The sequence below is a fragment of the Xenopus tropicalis genome, chromosome 1 (genome assembly GCF_000004195.4).
Source record: "Xenopus tropicalis strain Nigerian chromosome 1, UCB_Xtro_10.0, whole genome shotgun sequence".
NCBI classification, from domain to species: Eukaryota; Metazoa; Chordata; class Amphibia; order Anura; family Pipidae; genus Xenopus; species Xenopus tropicalis.
The window spans coordinates 196919108-196943230 of NC_030677.2; the positions used below are offsets into that span (position 1 = coordinate 196919108).

General features: G+C 42.2%; 1 protein-coding gene across 3 annotated transcripts in view; it reads left to right on the forward strand.

The window, feature by feature from the left end:
* Window positions 1-24123, forward strand: part of fyb1 (FYN binding protein 1) — a 78701-nt gene that overhangs the window by 12660 nt on the left and 41918 nt on the right. For all 3 annotated transcript variants that reach the window (XM_031894470.1, XM_031894480.1, XM_012967877.2), the window contains exon 2: window positions 6793-7885. In XM_031894470.1, coding sequence (XP_031750330.1) covers window positions 6793-7885 — 1093 coding nt within the window. The remainder of the gene's footprint in view (window positions 1-6792; window positions 7886-24123) is intronic.

Below are 24123 nucleotides of genomic sequence, written 5' to 3' on the forward strand. Positions count from 1 at the left end.
TAGCAGTTACCATAGCACTAGCCTAGCAGTTACCCTAGCACTAGCCTAGCAGTTACCCTAGCACTAGCCTAGTAGTTACCATAGCACTAGCCTAGCAGTTACCCTAGCACTACCCTGGCACTAGCCTAGCAGTTACCCTAGAACTAGCCTAGCAGTTACCCTAGCACTAGCCTAGTAGTTACCATAGCACTAGCCTAGCAGTTACCCTAGCACTAGCCTAGCAGTTACCCTAGCACTAGCCTAGCAGTTACCCTAGCACTAGCCTAGCAGTTACCCTAGCACTAGCCTAGCAGTTACCCTAGAACTAGCCTAGCAGTTACCCTAGCACTAGCCTAGTAGTTACCATAGCACTAGCCTAGCAGTTACCCTAGCACTAGCCTAGCAGTTACCCTAGCACTAGCCTAGCAGTTACCCTAGCACTAGCCTAGCAGTTACCCTAGCACTAGCCTAGCAGTTACCCTAGCACTAGCCTAGTAGTTACCATAGCACTAGCCTAGCAGTTACCCTAGCACTATCCTAGCAGATACCATAGCCCTAGCCTAGCAGTTACCCTAGCACTAGCCTAGCAGTTACCCTAGCACTAGCCTAGCAGTTACCCTGGCACTAGCCTGGCAGTTACCCTAGCACTAGCCTAGCAGTTACCCTAGCACTAGCCTAGCAGTTACCATAGCACTAGCCTAGCAGTTACCCTAGCACTAGCCTAGCAGTTACCCTAGCCTAGCAGTTACCATAGCACTAGCCTAGCAGTTACCCTAGCACTAGCCTAGCAGTTACCCTAGCACTAGCCTAGCAGTTACCCTAGCACTAGCCTAGCAGTTACCCTAGCACTAGCCTAGCAGTTACCCTAGCACTAGCCTAGCAGTTACCCTAGCACTAGCCTAGCAGTTACCCTAGCACTAGCCTAGCAGTTACCCTAGCAGTTGTAAATGGCCCCTATGTCTAGGCAAAAACAAGCACACACCAAATTGCCAATTATTAAGTTATCAGTCTGCACTGCAGACACATTGCTTGGGCTTTATAAGTGATAATGTTGCTAAGGGCAGTGGCACACAGGGATATTAGTCGCCCGCGGTAGCAAAGATTTATCGCAGGTGCCACTGCCCTAACAGTAGTGTGGGTACACAATCTATGAGCACAGTCAGTATAAGCTCTACTATTTCCGTACTGTTACGTTAGTCAGTGGTCTTATGGTATTTATATATCTTCCCCTGCCTGTAACATATATGAGACCTCTGTGCAGCAATATAATAAATAGGATGAAATAAATAAAACTGTGAGCTCAGATGGACTAACTTATTAACAGAGATGGAAATAGCTTTCAGCTTGGGCACTTAGAGCGGTATCCTCAAACCTTCAGCTTCGTCAGTTACCCATAACATTGGCCATAGAGACTTGGGTCGACACTCACTTATATAGTCTTCGCAGGGCTATTAATCTCCCTCTGACTGACGGTAGGGGACCATCTCTTTCCTTGACAGCTCCTTCCTTACACTAAGTGGTTTCCCTGCCCACGCTGCCATCTAGTGACTGGAATAAGTAATAACAATAACTATAACATTCAACCCTTTTACAAGTACCCCAATTACATCTGGAATGTACCATGTGTTACCCGTAGCTTCAACAATGTGTCGATACTGTAATAGCTAGAGTTTGGGGGTTGAAGGCAGAATCATGCCTCAGGCCCCAGGGCTGTACTTCTTCCTGCAAGCTATAGCTAGGTATTTATAGCTGGGCTATTTATAAGCTGTAACACACAGCGCTCATAGGCAACAACTGAGGCAGGAGAGTTTTTAGAGAAAGATGAATATAAAAGAGGAAGATCTCGGTTAAAATAAGGAACCTGCTGTCCTGAGAAGAAGCTTCAGTTTTGCAATATAAGACATTGGACGGAGCCCAACAAGCATTTTCTGCCAAACAGCTTCACTTCCCGCTCTGTACATGGAATGCATCAAGCACAAGATATTCATGCATGGGAAGGGAAGCAAGGGCATTTCCCTAAGAACCCTTAAAAAAAGGGGGCTCTTGAGAAAAAAAATCAGCCCACACTGCCATGTTTGAAATGCTGGAATTTTTTCAACTGCATCCACTGAGAGTCGCCATAAGCTGGATGTGGCTGCTGCTAGGCACAATACATATGTAGGGACCCATAGGGTTAACATGCCCCTATGGCTTAAACCCTACCACTTCCTAGTTTATGCTGTTACTGGGCAAAGACCCATGTATCCAGTCATTAGTTTTGCATATGTGTCTTATTGGTTTACAGGTTGATTCCACCCTTTGCACTCCAATATAAGTTTTTAGCAAAGGGGTGGGTCTTCCTCTTTGGCTGCTTCTGGGCCAAAGAGGAAGGGCCCCAGTAAAGCCATCTCTAGCCTAGAGTATTCATTTACACTCTAGTGAAGTCAGGGACAGGGAACCCGTGAATGAGGACCAGGTATATAGTTATACTGGGTCCAGCACTTTCTAGGAAAGTGAGATAGTTAGGTGAATGAAGCAAGAGCAGTTTTTGGCTCCAACCAGGAAAGTAGCTGGAAGTAGCCTTCCATACAGGCACTGTTGCCTCAGCATAGGGCCACGGTTAAGACACAGGATACAGGCTAGTACCTTAACCCTGATCCACAGTCGACTGTAGGACTCTTAAAGCTAGAGGTATTCAACCTGAGGCCTGAGGTATCTATCCAGACTGCCCTCCATTGTGGTGCTGAGCTGACCAGGTGCTTTTACCCTGCCCAGTCTCCCAAAGAGGTGGGATAAACTGGTGGCATTCTCTCTTGTTGTCCTCAGAGTGTACTATTGCTATACCATCTGCATTGTGAGTATATATGAGCTAACCCTGTGCACTGAATTATCTTGGATAATAAACCCAGTTATTGTTTGTTCATCTGCAAGAACCTACTGGCGTCCATTATTTGCTATTTTACTCTGCACACAGCTACAGTGAGTTGTAGTTTTACTACTCCTCAGGCCACTTCCACATAGCGAAGGCCCATCCTGTTTAAGAGAGTCGCATGTACCCCATGCTCTAACCTATTCTAGCTTGGGTTTGACTGTTTTACAGCCAAATAGGGGTTACACATACATGCTTGGGCCCATTTTGTAAATGTTGAGTGAAAGCTGCATACGTGTCATTGTGGGTGTCACACAGACAAGGCGTGGAAATGTACTTATACATGCACCAGTAGTACTAAGTGTGGTTAGCACAAAAAGGAAACCCTGGTTAACAGCAGGCGTAAAGTACTGGGTGTCTTGGTACAATGTCCCTTGGCTTGGAATGCCTGCCAGAGCACCAGGGAATCTAGTAGCCATCCCAAGCCCTAGCAGACCCTAGCCTAGAAAAGTTTTCATCAACAATTTTTTTATTTCCATCATAGTCCTATTGAACACATATAGCATTTAGCATTACATCCAATGTTGGTGAGAGTGAGCGCTAGACGGGCACTAGGAGGCCAAGAATAATCCCTATCACATCCGCTCAATAATATTCCATGCAGAGGCACTGCTACAGTTTGTTACTGGGTATTTTATGCTCTGGATCTAAATAACAGTACTATTTTGACCTGTGTCCTGCTTCCCTGTCCATTCCCGGTACAGACTTGCTAATAACATTGTACCAGAATTTTATTTTGGTTGTGGTAATTTTCTTCAGCCGGTCTACTGGTAACAGCTCCAGGAGGATAATAGTCTGTTGTCTGGCGTGCTTTAGTCGTTTGCTCCTCTGTCCCTGGAGCATCTATGCCAGCCTTCAGCCTCGTCTATCTGGTTTCTGCTTGTTGGCCTGATGCTTTTCCTCTGCGGTCACGTCTATGATTTTCTTGTGTTCTACGAAGTCATGGCAGCCCAAGAGCACCTCAAAGTTTATCTGCTTTTTTTGGTCACATGACCCTTGGGTTGTATGACTACCTCTTCTACTCTTTGACCCTTGCTTGGCCTGTCTGGCCATCAGCAATGGATTCCAATGCTCACCACCATTGAGTTCCAGTAGGGATCCTCTTACAGAGTGACACAGCACCGCAACGTTTTTACAGAACTATATACTCTACTACACCATAGGCCTGGCGTCTCGACTCGTGTAGTCAGGAAGTGGCTTTAGAAACTCTAACCCAACTCAGCATGAAAGCCACTTTTAGCTTTAACATGCACAACATGCACTTAAATGCTCAGACTACAGGACAAGTGCATTCAGGAACTCACCGCTGCTTACTGAAGGTACTCACAGCTTACTGAAATACATGGGCAAAAAAGGAAACCAATGGAACAGCAAGTTTTATAGGAGTCAGTTGGGAGATATGCAGTATCTAGCGGCTATAAAACTGGCTGTTCCATTAGTTTCCTTCAACAGGGAAGCCCCATTAGCACCCAGTTAGGCTAGATTCTAGAGTGCTAATGGGGCTTCCCTGTTGTTTTTAAGGTTTTGTCTAGGGTTAAAGATGTAGTTTACCCCCTGTTTACATTGAGTTTCTATTGTTTTAATTAAGGAATACCACCTTTATTTGTTTTAGAGGATGAACAGTCCATCCAAATCATGACTTATCCGTAAGCAAGAAGCACAGGCTGCAGCTAGGAAAGGAAAGAGAGTGGCCTTTATATAGTGACCTGCTTGCAGTCCTGTTATTGTGCTCATGTTGGATGAGCAGGGTCGGACTGGGCCACCGGGACACCGGGAAAAATCCCGGTGGGCCCGACGCGTTCAATTTATACGCGCGCGGGGAGGACGTCAGGCGGGGGCTCTGCGAGGGGGGGTTAGGGGGGCCCCTGGGGGGGTTAAGGGACACGGCTGGGGCACCTGCAGGGCCCCTGGATGAGTATATAGGAATAAACTTGCCATTTCAACAAAAGTGATGCAATTTAGTTATGGGCAGTAATTTTGGGGATATCCTCAATATAAGTAAAAGTCCTGCAGTAGCCTCCAGTGTTATCTGTAGGTACTCCGCAACAGGTTACAGACCCCGTGCTGGCTGCACAACATTTCCAGATTCAGATATTAATGACCCGGAGAGTACACATTTTCTCAGTGGATTTGTGTCATTTTATTGAGACATCACAGCACTGCTGAAATTACACAAATCCACTGAGAAAATGTGTACTCTCTGGGTCATTAATATCTGAATTCAGCAACTTTGGGGATCCAATCATTCTGCGCTTGTAGGCAATATTATAGTCAGCCATTTTATCTGAATTCAGTAACTTGGGGGATCCAATCATTCTGCGCTTGTAGGCAATATTATAGTCAGCCATTTTATCTGAATTCAGTAACTTGGGGGATCCAATCATTCTGCGCTTGTAGGCAATATTATAGTCAGCCATTTTATCTGAATTCAGTAACTTGGGGGATCCAATCATTCTGCGCTTGTAGGCAATATTATAGTCAGCCATTTTATCTGAATTCAGTAACTTGGGGGATCCAATCATTCTGCGCTTGTAGGCAATATTATAGTCAGCCATTTTATCTGAATTCAGCAACTTTGGGGATCCAATCATTCTGCGCTTTCTCTAAAATGCCAGACTGTAGGCAATATTATAGTCAGCCATTTTATCTGAATTCAGTAACTTTGGGGATCCAATCATTCTGCATTTGTAGGCAGCCATTTACATGCTAGAAAGGTTTGGAAAACTTACCTCTGGGCTGACCAATCACCCCTGCACTGATTAGTGATGAGCGAATCTGTCCCATTTCCCTTTGCTGAAAAATTAGTAGAATGGTGAAAAAAATCGCAAAATGTGGCTTCCATGCAACTTTTTTGGCACAAAAGATTTTTTTTTTTACGTGACCACGGCTTTTTTCCTTTTCAACAGCAAATTTTCAGCAATTTTGTGATAAAATTTGCCAATGGTGAAGTACAGGATTTCGTAGCAAATTTGCTCATCACTACACATGACAACAGTATGTATGTATGTATGTATAACTTTATTTATAAAGCGCTACTTATGTATGCAGCGCTGTACAGTAGAATACATTAATATAAACAGGGGTATTAAAAAAGATAAATACAAAGTATAACAATAAATACAAATAAATACAAGATACAGTTGCAATAAGTTAAGAGTCAAAGACACAAGAGGATGGGGGTCCCTGCCCCGTAGAGCTTACAATCTATATGGGAGGGTAACTTACAGACACAAATAGGCAAATATAAGTGCTGTAGGTCACAGTGGGTGACAGTACAATATAGGTGCTAGTTCCCTGGTCAGGTGCTGGGCGAGTGCTCCAGGGCAGTTACAAATCCAAGGGGGTTAAAAATAACAGAATTTCAAGTAATGGCTGGTTTTGCCCCACAGTAGCCAATTGTAACCAAAGTGCAGTTTTGGTTGGTTTAGTAACTAAGTCAAATAATTGCCCGGCTGCTATAGCCTATTGAATCCTAGATAACTATCCCCATGTGCTACATAATTTGGGCAAAGATAGGACAACACAGGACAATATGTTTTCCTTGTATATACTACCCCGGTAATAAAAAAAAAAAGCAGAAAACAGAACATTTCTATAATAAAACATACATTTTCAGCATTTCATGAGCAGCGTACACAAAAATCTCATTAAGAGCATTTAATAAGAGCCGCGCCATCAGTGACACAGCAGATAAAAAAAAGAAGCAGCGAAGTAGCAGTGAGCAGTAAGAGGATAAGAAAGTCAGTAGGTTTAGCCATACAGGAAAGATATGTGCAACCCTCGGCCTATCCAATCAGCTGCGCTGCAAGCCTCAAACCAGGAAACCTTTGAAAAGCCATGTATGTGCTCACTGCAAGATTTCTCACTTTTTCAGCTGAACTTTTTTTCTCTCTCTTTCTCTGTAGGATAGAAGCACAAATGTGAGGTCGCTTGCAGCACGGTTTAGTTCGGCACCCAGTACCATGGAGAGCCCAGAGAACTCTCTAGGGGCCCCTGCCTTAAAGGGAATACATGCCAAAATGGCTGGGTTTGAGAAATTCTCCAATTCCCCTGCAGGAGTTACAGGGCCTTCAGGGATTACCCCCAAGAAACCTCCAGCAACAAAACCTGGATTTAAACCAGTCGCAGAAGAAGCCAAACCGGCTTTTCCAAAACCCAGTGCAGGCGTCAATCGAACTGTTGGGTCTTTTCATAACGCCGGCAAGGAAATGGGTGGAAAAGCTCCTCATTTAAGACCAGCTGGATTTCGTACTTTTGATCAGCATAAGGAGGAGCCAAAAGGGCCAACTCCAAGGCCTTTGGGCAATAAGCCCTCACTTGGTGCTTCTCAGGAGACAAAGACAGAAGGCGTCAGGCCATACCAACAGCTGCAGCACAAAGAAAATGAGGAAAAACCTGCTTTTCCCAAGCCTTCTGCTTTGAAAAACTTTAACTTGGCCTCAGAAAGTGAACCGAAACCTCCATTCCCCAAAAAACCTTTAGGAGCAAAACCCTCTGGAAATTCTGTCCCTTCAGCTTATGATAACAATAAAAGTGCCTTTGGGCCCAAACCATACTTAGCTCCACAGGAGAGCAAGCCCCTGAAACAGACAAAGGATCCCCCAGAAACAAATGAACCACCAAGTTCTGTTCCTCAGACTTTCCCTGGGGTGGCTTTAAAACCCACTGTACCTAAGCCTCTCCAGAGTCCCTTTCTAAAGCAAGCCCAGGAGGATTCTACTGGAGGAACAAAGCCAAATGTATCAGCAAAAGAGTTTTTCAACAAAGCCAACCAAAATGGTAGCCCTGGGCCAAATGTGACCAAGTTTCCCAAAGTGCAGACATTTCAACTTAATCAAGCAGCCAATTCCCAGGACAAATTAAAGGAACAGAAAGATACCTCCTCAGAACCCAAAAGGAGACCTCTACCACCTTTGTTTAAACTGGGCCCGCCTCCTCAGAAGCCAACAAGGCCTCCTAATGTAAACTTGGAACAATTTAAGGGTCCTAAATGGGCTGGTAAGTGTATTCTTCCAATTTGTATGTTGAACAACTCAATGCACATTGCCAAATATATTTAGATTTGTTAATCATGTGTGATTGTGATCCTATTCCAGGGGTCCTCGAACTTTTTAAACAGGGGGCCAGTTCCCCGTCCCTCAGACTGTTGGGGGGCCAGACTATAGTTTGCGGCTCGGCCCTTCCTCACCCCTGGCTATTACCTGTCTGCCTCAGCGTGGCCCTCTGCCCCAGCGGGTTACGTCACCACGTTACACTAATGACACCGAATTCGCTGGGGCCAAGGACTATGCTTCAGCAGACAGGTAGTAGCCAGGGGGGGCAGGTAATTGACCATGGGAGGCCATATCCAGCCCTCAGGCCTTAGTTTGAGGACCCCTGTCCTATTCTGCTGAACATTGGGTTGCTCCAACTAGTTTAGTCACAGTTGCACCCATTAAAAGAATGGATAATATGGTTGCAGAGTGCAGAGTATATACGGAGTCTTGTATACAATAGAGAAAAAACCTCGCACTACCACTTATATATAGGGTGCTCAATGTTGAGCAAACATTGAGCACCATATATACGGAGTCTGACATATATGTACACTGGCCTCCGCACTCAGCTAATATACATATGTCCAGTATGTAAGAACAGAAAACCAACCACCAGCGGTAATTGAAATACAGCTCTCAGTGCTCCAAATTAGCTTCTTCTTGCCTGGTTTAAAGGGTAGGTTAGGCCAACAAAAACATCATAGACTCTATACATTTATGAGAGAAGGTGCATAAATATTTCAGCATGTCATGCATAGTAGGTGCACCGTTATAGTACTGCAACTCTCAGTATCCTTCTTGCAGATGAAAGCTGTTGGGAGACTGTTGTGGTTCAACAATAGCAGAAGGACTGCAAAGCTGATATCCCTGATTTATAGTCCCCCTCTAATGTAGATCCCAGCCCAGCTCACTGACTGAGGCCCCATCTTTAGAAACTTCAGTTTTGACAGTCACTCAGGCCCAGGACTGGCAATTTGTGGGTTCTGGTAAATGCCAGAGGGGCTGCTGTAAGATGCCATAGACAGCCACTATTTATTGGGCTGGTGGGGGGCTGTTTGGGCCTCTGTTTACTTGAAATGCCAGGGCCTATTTTGAAGCCGAGTCCAGACCTGCAGTCACTTAATATATTTGTATTGGGAAGGCAGGTGTGCGTGTGTAAATAAATAAATATATTTATATCCCTCTTTATCTAATTATTTATATTAGATTTATCTTAACATACGTTTACTTTCACTTTGTAGGGCTCTTGTGCCCATCTTGTCACATGACTGGTATTTTATCAGCCTGTCTAGCAGATATGACCCTTGGTTACGAATAGGGAAGAAAGATAAATGAGATGTAAAGATTGGTGGCAACCCAAGTAGCAATAAGTGACCAAAGTCATCATCATGTCAAGATCAAAATGTGCGGCTCATCAGTACATGGTGGGAACTGGGCTGGGAAATAAAACAGACAATATAAAGGGACAGACAGGCAAAAGGGTCTGCTCACTTAGTCGCAGTTTTTTGAGTTTTTTATATTGGGAAGGCTGTTACTGCTTTGTTTTCCAGCTCTTACCCTAAATCATAAATGTGCTTTGCCAAGGTCAGTTCAAAAGAAAGAATCTGAGAGTGAATGGGTCAGTGTTCTGTATAGCAAGAACCCCAGCTGAGAGCAGATAAGTTACTACACTGCAATAATATCAGGATTTGGGCTGCAAAGAAAACATTTTAAAAGGGCAGAATTCCCACTTTAACAACATGAGAGCAATCAATTGGACTTGTGCTAAATGCACATTTTGTTTTTTTTTTTGTTATTTCTTGAGCTAAATAGGGCGAACGGGGATAGTCCTTCCCATGCAGCTAACTACATTCCCAGTGCCCAGATAACCCCCTGCATAAAGGGCTTCTGTTTATCTGTGCAATTGTAATCTAGTTATCTCCCTCGCAAGGACCAAATAGGGAGGAGCTTCAGTTTCATTGATTGCCCTGTTTACACAGAATTTTCATGATTAAACAAAAGGCAAAAAGTAGCACAAGCCCTGTGCACTCATGTTGAACAAGGGACTATACCAGGGATCCTCAAACTACGGCCCGTGGCCCAAATCCGCCCCCCAAGGTAATTTACCCAGCCTGCTGCGTCCTCACCCCTGGCTACTACCTGTCTGCAGATGGAGTGGGGAAGCAGGGAGCCATAGGACGCAGCAGGGAGCGGGCTGTAGTTTGAGGACGCGGGCCTAGTTTCAGGACTACAGTCCGGCCCCCAAACAGTCTGAGGGACCATGAACTGGCCCCATGTTTAAAAAGTTTGAGGACCCCTGGGTTATACAGTTACTCACAGTATTCGACAGGAATAAATACGATGTCAATGAAAAACATAAGTGCATACCAACATCATTAATACCCCACATATTTCTATGAATTTAATACAGGCAAGGAACCTGTTAGCCAGAATGCTCAGGACCTGGGGTTTTTCCAGATAAGGGGTCTTTCTGTAATTTGGATCTCCATGACTTAAGTCTACTGAAAAATCCTGTAAACATTAATTAAACCCAATAGGCTTGTTTTGCCTCCAATAAGGATTAATTATATCTTAGTTGGGATCAAGTACAGGTACTGTTTTATTATTACAGAGAAAAGGGAATAATTTAACCATTAAATAAACCCAATAGGGCTGTTCTGCCCCCAATAAGGGGTAATTATATCTTAGTTGGGATCAAGTACAGGTACTGTTTTATTATTACAGAGAAAAGGGAATAATTTAACCATTAAATAAACCCAATAGGGCTGTTCTGCCCCCAATAAGGGGTAATTATATCTTAGTTGGGATCAAGTACAAGGTACTGTTTTATTATTACAGATAAAAAAGGGAAACATATTTAAAAATTAGAATTGTTTTCTTATAATGGAGTCTATGGGAGATGGTGTTCCTGTAATTTGTAACTTTCTGGACGGGTTCCAGAAAACCGACCTCGCCCTTAGGAACATAAGAACTCGAAGCAAAGAAGCATTATCTTCATGTATTTATTTCTAGTGCTGGTTTGTATAGATCTGTGTCAGTTTATTAAAGCCATGCCATCTACTGTATATACAGGACAAAATACTGTACCTATAAAAAGAAAAGGGCAGAAATCAGGGGCTTTATAAACAACCAAGGAAAGAGCACCTACCTGCCTAAAGGCAACAAAACTCCTTGTAACAATTAGGCATAATATAACATATTTTAACTTAGCATATGTTCATTCCTACACAATCTCTATAAGGTCATAGAACCCTTTAATGATGTATTTATGTTTTACAGTAGGGCATAGTTTGTCCCATATAAAGAGCCATTCATCAGTGCCAGGCCTAGGATTAAGAGCACCCAGGACAACCCCACTTCCCTCATTCATTTATTAGGCTTTGCTGGTTGTGTACAGATTTTTACAGCCTCTTTTACTGTTTTCTGGTGGCCCTAACCTATCCAGAAGGCTTTCTCAGTCAGAAATCTCTGTGTAGGTCCAGACTGGCAATCTGTGAATTGTGGCAAATGCCAGAGGGGCTGCTGTAAGGTGCCATAGACAGTCACTATTTATTGGGCTGGGGGGGCTGTTTGGGCTTCTGTGTGTTTGAATGCCAGGGCCTATTTTGAATCCCAGTCCAGACCAGCCTCTGTGCATAGAGTTCACTGGGTGGATTTAATTATTTTTGTGTATATGTGTTACTGGTTTTAATTCTTTCAGAAGAAGCTTACTGATGGCAAATTTTAGAACCTGTGGTTTGACAAAATCCCCCAAGGCTGCTTAGTTTGTTCTGATGTTGATAAGATCAGAAGGGTCTTTTTTTTATTGGAACAAAGATCACCCATTTCTCTAGTAGGTTTTACCATTCAGAATCCTTTAATGCCCCTCTACTATATACAGGGAGTATAGATGGGAGCACACCCTGCAAGTTTTGCCTGTGGTGCAAGTTCCCTGACACTGACTGCCCACCAGTTATTGTATCCCAGCACAATAGGCTGAGAGCCACCTGCTTCTCAATTCAGCCATCTTGTAGTGTTGCCCTGCTTAGAACTGACCAACGTAATATCTGTTGATGTGTTTGCTCACTAAGTTCATTTTCTGAGCAGAGCAACAATTCATTTTCAAATGACTGTATTTTTTGAGGGTTTACATTTCCTTTAAAGACAAATAGAGCCTGCGTTATCTATCTGCCACATTTCCTTGTCCGTCACTGTGATCTGGGAATCCATTGCTGCTATAATTCTGCCACATTGCAGCCTTAGGAATTATATACGAAACAAAAACATTTCTAAAGAAAAGTGGTGTTTCTGGATCTTGTGATTACGCCGTTTTTTCTTCATTTTTCCTGATTTGGATTGGAAATATCCTCCTTATAATGTGTAGCGCTTCTGAAAGCTCAGACTCAGGCACAATGCACTGAGATGGCGCCTACACACCAATATTACAGCTACAAATACATTTGTTGGTTCAAGAATAAAATGTTAAATGGCAGAGGGAATTATTTGCTATGTAAACAGTGTCATTTAGAAATAAAAAGTACCCCATAAATATCATGACAGGCTCATACATATCTTATTTGTTTCTATGGGTATAGTTTTCCTTTAACCTGAACACAGCTGTATTTGTTGTCCAGAAGTGACTGCTGCTTTTAGCAATGAAATCTATTGTTGTTCACCTTTCCATTCATAATGACTTTATGCCGGTAATGGCAGGATATCAGTTAGTTTATGAGTTAGCCGAATAGGACCAGTGGTACACAGCCCAGCACAACCCTGAGAACTCTCTGGCAGTATCTGAGCCAAACTGTGGCACTTAACATGGGTGTCTCCGATGACAAATTCTAACAAGGGAAATAGCACTTAGTAAGTGGGAATTTAGCATCTATATTCTATTCTACTGTCGCTAAAATCTTGTTAGAACATTTTTTTCTCCTGTGCAGTTAACAGGAAGAAGTAGCCAAAAGCAGAAATATCTCACTGCTATTATATATGGAACTCATCTGATTCTAATGGCAACAGAAGATGTGCGTTAGTGCACAGGGCAGGCTTTAAAGCACCTTAAAGGAGAAGGAAAGTCATTTTGGCATTTTACTGCCAATAGATTTGCCACATTAGTGCCACCTAGAAAGCTATATTTATTCTGCAGAAACCATTACCATAGCTGAGTAAAGAGCCCTAGAAGCTTTCTCCGTTTGCTTAAAATAGCAGCTGCCATTTTAGGTAGCTTCCTGCCTGCAGTCTCTAGCCCTTATAGCTCAGATCACACATTCCTACGGGAGGGGGGTGGGAGTTCTAAGCATTCTCATGGGAGGGGGAACAGGAGAGGGGAGAGAGCTGCGCAGACTCTGAAACTTCATGTTTACAAAAAAAGAGACAAGGAATCCAGTGTTTCTTTTGATAGAGGACTCTCTGTATTTACATAGACCTTTCTAATAAAGCTAACTTCGTTTTTACCTTTCCTTCTCCTTTAAGTAATAACAGAAAGTGAGAGATGTGTCTCTTTACTTTTATTCTATTTTGCCAACAAAAAAAATAGTACATTTTCTTTAAAAGAGGCCCATGTTTCTTCATTTTGTTTGTTCCGTGCTGCACTTCCCCTTCTGATTGCACTAGTGTGTGACCGGCAAGCACTTCTCTGTGTGGCAGCTTCCCAGTATGTGCACAAACACAAGCACTGTGTGTATTCTAGGCTCCCAATGGCATTTCTCATCGCTCTATGGGAAATACAGCACATCAATAAATTGGGGTTGTCATACATTTATTTGAAATCAAGTTGGTAGGGAAATGTCTAACTGTATTTTATACAGCGCCTATAATATTAAAACAAATATAAGTCTTAAATAACAAATGTAAGAAATGTAAACAAATGAAATAGGGTTGCCACATTTTTTCTCTTGTAATATCGGCCTTTGGGAGGGGAGAGTAGGTGGGGGTGTAATATGGGGCAGGGCAATGATGTCACAGGGCGGGGATGATTGGGGAGTGGGCAGGGAAATGGGCGGGGTATAGACAGGTCTGTACTTATAAGGAGAAATCCTTTAGTGGAGAGGGTCAGGGAAGGGAGAGGTTTGTAGGGTATTACTAATTTACTGGCAATTAAATTGCTGGGAAAATTTGTAATTTAGGCCCCGGCCATAGCTGGTAATTTACCGGCTGGGTTGGTTACTGGGTAACCATAGATATAGAATGAAACATTCTGATCAAAAGCTAAAGGGATGAGGAGAAACTGACATGTAGAGTTACTGGAAGGAACTAGTGATGATTCCTTAGGGTATGCTGGCTTCTGATCATTTGGGATGTATTAGATAGACTTCTTTTAACTGGTGGGTCTTTAGGGAGCTCTGACAGTTTGGAAGGAAGGGGAGAGTCTCATCATGCCAGGAAATGCCAGAAACAGAAGCTTGAGAAGCTTGAGAGAAGTTTGCAGTCTGTAATTGGTTGGGGCAATGTGGACATGTTCATTCTCAAGTCAGAGCTGTGATGTAGGGTGGGATCTTAGAGGAAAACTATACCCCCAGAATGAATACTTAACCAACAGACAGTTTATATTATGTAAAGTGGCCTATTAAAGAATCTCACCAAACTGGGATATATATATCAGTAAATATTGCCCTTTTACATCCTTTCCCTTGAGCCGCCATTTAGTGATGGGCTGTGTGCTCCCTCAGAGATCAGCTGACAGGAAATAATGCAGCTCTAACTGTAACAGGAAGTAGTGTGGGAGTAAAAGGCAGAACTCTGCCCATTCATTGGCTGATGGGGCCTAGCATGTATGTGTGCCTTGGCTTGTTTGTGTGCACTGTGAATCCTATGATCCCAGGGGGCGGCCTTTAGTACTAAAAATGGCAGTTTTCTATTTAGGATTACCCAATGGCACATACTACTAAAAATTTATATTTTTATGAAAATGGTTTATTTAGATGAAGCAGGGTTTTACATATGAGCTGTTTATGCAATATATTTTTATAGAGACCTACATTGTTTGGGGGTATAGTTTTCTAAGTGAGCGTTTAAGGTTTGTATTAAATTTCTATTGAGGCAGCTAATAGGGAACAGTGAGATAAATGGATTTGGCTAGTCACGTTCCTGTATGGGGTATGTTGCAGTTAAAGTAGTCTGGACAGATACATTACCCTCTTTCTCTGGTATCAGTAACATCTGGATCATTTTATCAGCCCAGTCTGAGAATAGAAGCAGGAAATGGTCATTGTAAAACATGTACAGCGAACCAATCCTTTCTCTGTATGAAACACTTGGGTGACTATTGCTTTACATTACTGCAGCCTGAGAAAAATAAAAATGTAGCAAAGTCGTTAACATGTTATTAAAATATTGTTTATATAAGCTATATCAGTGTTTATGAAGCAACACACAATGTTTACCAGTGCGGGGCAAAAGTACATTATAGTTTATTTACTTTGAAACACTTTTTACTTTTGCTTAATAATAAGTATATTAGCAGTAAACACTAGATTATTTAATGTACCTTGGCCTTAGCCATTATATTCCCAGAGGCACAAAAGCACCAACCCAGCTAGAACACCCTAGAAAAAAACATGGTTCCCCAGCAGCGCCAGCTCTTCATTGGTCGCTAGACTGCAGGGCGTGTTTGGTAACTGGAGTTAAGAAGAACTGAGCATGCTCAGTAAGCCAAGAGCCGAAGTCAGTTCCTAAGGGAGAGGGCTGAGTAGGTTAAAGGAGGAGAAGGAATCCCAAGTGATTAAGGGGGTGCTGCAACGTTACTATTAACCTTTGAACAACAGGAGTGTCAGGTATTTAAAGATTTCAAAGAGGCTGGTCACTGATTACATTTTTTTGTTGGGGGTTACATGTCCTATAAAATGTTAGAGCGTAAGGCCTTGTGGTACAATAGCATCAAATGCAACATAATTTAAGGGTAACCAATGAAAATGTAATATAAACTTCACCTCACTGAAATAAGAAACCTTCTAAAGATAATCAATTAAAAATTCTGCCACGTTTCTGAAATAACGAAGTCACCCTTTACTCTCCCCTTCTTAGCATCTGCCTCTCTTCATGTTGAAGTCGGTGTCAGTGTAAGGAGTACCGGGAGACCGGCGCGCGTTCCTACCTTCAGGCGCGCTGGTCCCCGGCCTCCTTCTGTACAGCGTGCTCCTGTGCTCACCTCTCTTCAGCGCGTTCCGATGCGCAATGGCAAGGGGCGCGCGCGCGCATGCGCAATAGCTTTGTGCTCTCCCGGCGCTGTGCGCTGACGTCACTTTGCCGCCAAATTCAAACTTTAAAAGTGTTTCCTTGCTTGTTATCCTTGCCCAAGCTGGTCCTGATTTCCTGGTGCCTTGCTAAGCTTGTTATGAATCTGATTCTCTGGTTTTTTACTTTTTGACTGACTTTGACTACGATCCTTGCCGCCTGCCACTGACATTGCCTGACCTCGACTCCGATTTCGTCTCATCCCTTTGTACCGCGTTTGAATAACCTTGGCCGTAAGTAGGATCCCTGCTTCTTCCGCCGCAGAAAGTCCGGGGCCCCAAAAGGGCGTCGGTGAACACCGGGGTCGGCAGGGCTCTCCTGCTTACCTAAGGGGTTATTCCAGGCAGTTACCGGGCTCCTAAGCATACAGACTGTAACAGTCAGATTTTCATTAACACTGAGATCTATTTACGTTACCTTTTGGAGGAGGGGCCTCACTTTCCTAGCAGATTCATTAGAGCTCCTTCAAATAATTAATTCCAGCACAAACAAACTAACTGACTTTAACACAAATCCTGCATGTAGAGAGACAGGATTTCTGGTTATTTTAAAAGAGTTAGCTCAAATACATCTTCTAGGCAAAAGGAGCACCCCCAAAGGCTACATTCGACCTGTTAGTCGAAATTAGACCCCCCCCGACTCCTTCATGAAAATAGAATGAAGTTAGACAGATGCTGAGAGGGGGCTAAAGAAGATAAACTTGATTATTTCAGACATAGGTCCAGGTTTTTAGTTGATTATACAGATATGGGCATAGGCGGAGAATGACTTTTTTTATTTGGGGAGGCTATAGATGGGCCATAGATAGACCAGTTTAAGGCTAATGTGAGAATTAGTGGATTCACTGCTAGTGTAAAAAATTAACCTTCCAACTACCCTATTGCGGTTCCCACAGACTTCCAGGGATACTGTTCTAAAGTGCAGATGGGAATACTTTTTTTTACCCTAAATGCTTAGGATGTAAAAGTATTCAAATATGGACTTTTGCGAGGGGGTTCTCCATCCATTTGTGTTTGTGATCAGTTAGCTTAAAGGGGTAGTTCACCTGTAAATTAACTTTTAATATGATGTAGACATTGATATTGTGAGACAATTTGAAGTTGGTGCTCTTTTTTATTTTTAATGGTTTTTCAGTTATTTAGCTCTTTGTTCAGCAGCTCTCCATATTGGTATTGCAGCAGCTATCTGGTTGCTATTTACCTTAGCAACCAGGTAGTGGTTTAAACGAGAGATAGGAATATGAATAGTTAAGAGGCCTGCATGGAAAAATAAGTAATAAAAAGTCCCAATAATAATAAAAGTAGCCTCGCAGAGCAATACTTTTTGGCTGCCGGGGTCAGTGACCCCCGTTTGGAAGATGAAAAGAGTCGGAGGAGAAAGGCAAATTAGAACTATAAGGCAACAGGGTAATAATAAAAGCAATGAGTACTGACACCCCAGGCACATTATATACAGTGAGACAGTCTATATGTACAAAACCAGTACTACATGCAGTGAGAAGCAGTGGGTACAGATGGCAGATATTCAGGCCCTGGCACTATAACTCTGGCACTGATACACAACATTGGCCCCACTGTAACTAGAAATGAACAAAACAATGACAAAAGTTAAAAAAAAAAAAATAGTAAGTGCAAAAAACAACAACACATATATAAAAACACAATGAGCTTTTTCAGGGGGAAAGAGTTAACTTGGGATTGGGGCAAGGGTGATAGGAAACTGTATAGTGCCTGCGTATAGTGCCTGCGTATAGTGCCTGCGTATAGCGCCTGTGTATAGTACCTGCGTATAGCGCCTGTGTATAGCGCCTGTGTATAGTACCTTTGTATAGTACCTGCGTATAGTGCCTGCGTATAGCGCCTGGGTATAGCGCCTGTGTATAGCGCCTGTGTATAGCGCCTGTGTATAACGCCTGTGTATAGCGCCTGTGTATAGCACCTGTGTATAGTACCTGTGTATAGCGCCTGTGTATAGCGCCTGTGTATAGTGCCTGTGTATAGTACCTGTGTATAGTGCCTGTGTATAGTGCCTGTGTATAGTGCCTGGGTATAGTACCTGCGTATAGTACCTGCGTATAGTACCTGTGTATAGTACCTGTGTATAGTACCTGTGTATAGTGCCTGTGTATAGTGCCTGGGTATAGTACCTGTGTATAGTGCCTGTGTATAGTGCCTGGGTATAGTACCTGCGTATAGTACCTGTGTATAGTACCTGGGTATAGTACCTGCGTATAGTACCTGGGTATAGTACCTGCGTATAGTGCCTGCGTATAGTGCCTGCGTATAGTGCCTGTGTATAGTACCTGCGTATAGCGCCTGTGTATAGTACCTGCGTATAGCGCCTGTGTATAGCGCCTGTGTATAGTACCTTTGTATAGTACCTGCGTATAGTGCCTGCGTATAGCGCCTGCGTATAGCGCCTGTGTATAGCGCCTGTGTATAGTACCTGTGTATAGTACCTGTGTATAGTACCTGTGTATAGTGCCTGTGTATAGCGCCTGTGTATAGTGCCTGTGTATAGTACCTGTGTATAGTACCTGTGTATAGTGCCTGTGTATAGTGCCTGGGTATAGTACCTGGGTATAGTACCTGGGTATAGTACCTGGGTATAGTACCTGTGTATAGTACCTGCGTATAGTGCCTGTGTATAGCGCCTGCGTATAGTACCTGCGTATAGTGCCTGTGTATAGTACCTGCGTATAGTACCTGCGTATAGTACCTGCGTATAGCGCCTGTGTATAGCGCCTGTGTATAGCGCCCGTGTATAGCGCCTGTGGGAGTGGGATGAAATCTGCTGCAAAAGTTCAGAGTTGGTGAAAGTTACAGCCTGCAGATTCTTCTTTTCAGTCTTCATTTCTGTAGTGTCTTCAGTTTGTAATATCTCCCCAGCCCTGCCTGTATCTGTGCCTTGATTGGTCAATGTTACTATCTGCCAAGAAAGCTGTGCTCTTATTGGAGAATCCACAAAAAGAAACGGCCAATCAGAGCACAGCTGATTACAGCAGAACTGGAGCTTGCAGGAACACAAGAAGATTTCCTAATGTCAAGGGTTCCAGGCAGGGTTGCCAGGCTGACAGTTTTTCTGCCAAATTGGGCTACTAATTTAAAGCCATGGCGGGTTTCCAAAGTGCAAAACTGCCAAGGTACAGTTTTGGGCTATTTTTTGTGGCGTTGGCGGGTTTGTAGTTTGGAAACTAGCCAAAGTTTTTTTCTCCTAGTGTGCCTGTCCCACTGCATGCTGGTTAATGTAGTTTGTATCTAACAATTAGCCTACAGCTAAGATTAATATAAAACTACAATTACCAACATGCAATTGGACAGTATAGACAGAGGTTCTATTTTCTATTCCTTTTTGCTTTTTCAGGCTCAACCTGTCTGCCTTATAACCAGCTCCCTGCTCTATAGGGTATGTGATTGTACCATTACTTTCTACTGGGATGTGAGGGCAGTTCTGCAGTTGATCTTTAAGCTATAATACTTAGGATATATTGGGGCTGCTGAGAGTTGTAGTTCAAAGCACCCATATGTATATCATGTCTGGGGTTAATGCAACATTTGGAATCTATTTCTGTAGTGATTACCACCTGGACTGGGCACAGAGGGCAGGGAATTATCAGCCAGTGCAGAGGAAAGGTACCAAGCAGGTTTGGGGAGGCTTAGCCTCCCCTAGCCTTACTGAAAATCCGCCTATGGATATGGGACCTGTTATCCAGAATGCTCGGGACCTGGGGTTTTCCCGATAAGGGATCTTTCCATAATTTGGATCTCCATATCTTAAATCTGCTAAATATAATTTAAATATTGAATAAACCCAATAGGCTTGTTTTGCCTCCAATAAGGATTAATTATATCTTAGTTGGGATCAAGTACAGGTACTGTTTTATTATTACAGAGAAAAGGGAATCATTTAACCATGAAATAAACCCAATAGGGCTGTTCTGCCCCAATAAGGGGTAATTATATCTTAGTTGGGATCAAGTACAGGTACTGTTTTATTATTACAGAGAAAAGGGAATCATTTAACCATGAAATAAACCCAATAGGGCTGTTCTGCCCCCAATAAGGGGTAATTATATCTTAGTTGGGAAAAAGTACAGGTACTGTTTTATTATTACAGAGAAAAGGGAATCATTTAACCATTAAATAAACCCAATAGGGCTGTTCTGCCCCCAATAAGGGGTAATTATATCTTAGTTGGGATCAAGTACAGGTACTGTTTTGTTATTACAGAGAAAAGGGAATCATTTAACCATTAAATAAACACAATAGGGCTGTTCTGTCCCCAATAAGGGGTAATTATATCTTAGTTGGGATCAAGTACAGGTACTGTTTTATTATTACAGAGAAAAGGGAATCATTTAACCATTAAATAAACCCAATAGGGCTGTTCTGCCCCCAATAAGGGGTAATTATATCTCAGTTGGGATCAAGTACAGGTACAGTTTTATAATTACAGAGAAAAAGGAAATAATTTATAAAAATTGGAATTATTTGCTTATAATGGAGTCTATAGGAGATGGCCTTTCTGTAATTCGAACTGTCTGGTATTTAGAAAATGTTTTATTATAATATGATGAAGGTTATAGTAGATTTTTATTTTCACTATAGTTCCCCTTTAAAAAGTGATCTAGCTTGCACAGGCATGACCTCTATAATCAGGCTACAGCTGGCCATTGCGTTACATTGCGTTAGCATTACACAAATGTGGAAGTTGTGTCTCTTTGTTAAATAACCCCATTATCTCAGGCAAACATGTGTTCATGGAAAACCGTGTCTGTTAGACAGTTAGGGTTTAATATCGGAGAAGATTAAGCAACTGTAGAAGCTGCATCCATGGGAAAGAACAACACAGCAGACACCATGGTTGTCTGACAGTAAACAGCCTGTGGTTACTTCTCTCTGAAACGGTCATATCGCTAGTTTTGTGGCAACAGGTGACATTATCTAATGTAAGATAGGCTTCATTTTGTACACAGATATAAAGAGCAACCCGCAGCATTCAACAGATACATAGGAATAAAATGTATGTGTTACATGGGTAAAGTTCTATAGAACATTAATGTTGAAAAAATAGACAATGCTGATCATGTATGTATACTGTATCTGTATTTATAAAGTGCTACTTATGTACGCTGTACAGTAGAATAGATTAATACAAACAGGGGGTTATTAAGATAATAATAGATAAATACAAAGTATAACAATAAATACAGATAAATACAAGATACAGTTGCAATAAGTTAAGAATAAAAGAGGCAAGAAGATGGAAGTCCCTGCCCATAGAGCTTACAATCATTTACTGATAATTGTCTCTACATGTGCTTTAGCAGAGGCAGTTCTCAGTATTGTCTATGGCAGGGGATTTGTTGCCAGTGGAAGGCATTTAGGAGAGATTAGTCGCTAGCAGAGATCTATTTCAGGCAACTAATCTCTGCGTGGGACATCGGCTTAAGATGTGTTTACTATTGGGAGGACATCAACTAATTTGTATGAATACTCTGATTGGCATATGTCTAGGTTATGTTAACTGGGTTGGAGCTGTGGTGCCTGTGGACTCACACCTATGGCAAAGGTACATGGATATATAAATATAAGACTATTAAATGAGAAGGAAAGGTAAAAACTAAGTAAACTTTATCAGGAAGGTCTATGTAAATACAGCCATAAGCACTCACAGAAATGCTGCACTGAGTCCTCTATCAAAAGAAACACAGGATTTTTTGTCTACTTTTATGTAAACATGTTCTTAGGGTATGTGACTTCCTCTCTCAGAAAAATCCTTCATTCCTGGGGCCAGAGTCTGCGCAGCTCTCTCCTTTCTCCCCTCTCCTGCTCCCCCCTCCCATAAGAATTCATAAAGCTCACTCCCCCCCTCCCTTAGGAATGTGTATTCTGTGCTACCAATGGCTAGAGCAGTAGCAGGAAGCTACTTAAAATGGCAGCTGCTGTCTTAAACAAACAGAGACTTCTAGTGGCAAATCTATTGGCAGTAAAATGTCAAAATGACTTTCCTTCTCCCTAAGCGCAGATACACCAGTTAAAAATATACCTTTCACACATCTGTCAAACTGCAGTGGCGTAACGCAATAGTAACACCATTGTTTCATGCAGAGCAAGGGTCGGAAGACTTACATATTGTAACAGCTTCTGTTCTGGGTGTGTGGCACGGTTGTTGAGATCTTATCAAACTGAAAGTATTACCAAGGGTGCACTATGACTTCCTCAGTGATAAATAGCACTTTATTGTAGCTGCTTTTAACTGGAAGGCAGGGACAGAAGCTTTGTGCATGGATTTTTTTTGCTTACAAATCAACACTGGCCATAAAACCCAAAGGGGTAAAGCACTGTAGTATGTATGTAGATTAATCACTTTCCCTTTGCCATGTTATTAACAGACATAAAATAGCACATTGCAGTTAATCTGGTTTGGGCCAAGTTCATTTATCCATCCGTTTTCATTGGGATAACTAATGCTCTTCAGAAGAGGTTTCCATACTAATTGGCTTCAGACCCCCCTTTCTGGCTTAAAAACTGTCAGTTTGAGCAAAGCATGTCCACTGGTGATTAATGGACATCAGTTTTTTCTTTTAATATATATTATTTTGATTTTAACAAATAAAGATTGATACAATATCACATACAATAAAGAAAGGATATAGGAAAGTAAAAAGAAAATAGAGTAGCAAGAATTCTATGTTTACTAAGCTTATTTTGTAGCTGTTACAAATAAGTTAGAATAAGTTCTTGTAAATCAAGAAGTCATCCCAGAATTTCCAGATTTTGTGGGTGTTTGGAGACCTTTTTGTTAAGCAGTTAAACTTTTTCTGAAGATGTTGTTGTTTCCAATACATTGCTAGTAATATATTACTTGTTAGAAGAATATGTTAAAGAAATCCTCATGCCAGAAATGAATCTTTCTATTTGCCTGGTGCTTGTACATTCCCTATCAGATCCCCCATGTTCCTCCATATCGGGGACAGATGCCCCATGTTATTGTACAGCGCTGCGGAATATGTTGGCACTTTATAAATAAATGTTAATAATAATAATATTTGTGCAGCAGTAGGCCGTTAGCATTAGAAGCTGTAACTCAGGGGTCCCCAACCTTTTTTGCACCAAGGACCAGTTGCAAGCAGGAAAATGTTTCCAAGGACCGGGGGGGGGGGGGGGGTGGCTAATTTCAGGCGCAGTCTAGCACCCAATGCTTTTATTTGCGGCGCGTCCAGTCCCGCCTCGGTGTACGCATCACATTCAGTTGCGACTTTATGCGTGTGGTGCTTTCATTCACGCCTTTATAGTTTCTTGTTCCAAAGTTTAACACTAGTTCAGGTGTTTTGGGTATTTTGTTCAGGTGTTTGGGGCATTAAGGATATCGGGTATCAGGTTTTATATTGAACAAACAGATTCTTTAAACAAACAGCTGCATAATGAACTTAAATGCTGGCAAACCTAAACATAGGTCCTAATATCCAGTGCTAATGAGGTTATGAAAATGCTGTATTAGCCTGGTTCTTATATCCATCTAAATGCATCTATCCAACTGCAAAAATCCAGTCACCCTGATAGTCAAGCAGCCATTACATAAGCTCCCAAGGGATGATGGGAACCACTGCTCAACAGTGTTAGGAGTATATTCATAGGCCATTTTACATTTTTTTAATGATTACAGATGTTCTTTTAGTTGGTTTGGCAACTATAGACCATGGAAAATAAATGCAGACAAAAAAATAGATAAAAAGGGAATAATAAATGTTTTTATCTGCTCCCACATCCCCGGACAATGCGGGGCTAGGTCTGTTGTGCCAATTTTTGTCACTGTTCCTGACCTGGGAGAGAAAGCACCACAAAATGAAAGACAAATTCACGTGCGATAAAATACATTTCCAGCAAATGATTAGATCTGCGCAGTCAACACATTAGGGGGAGGGGGATTTCCTAAAACTTGATTTTTTGGGGTTTTATATTTTTTTGAAACCAGGAAAAACTCATT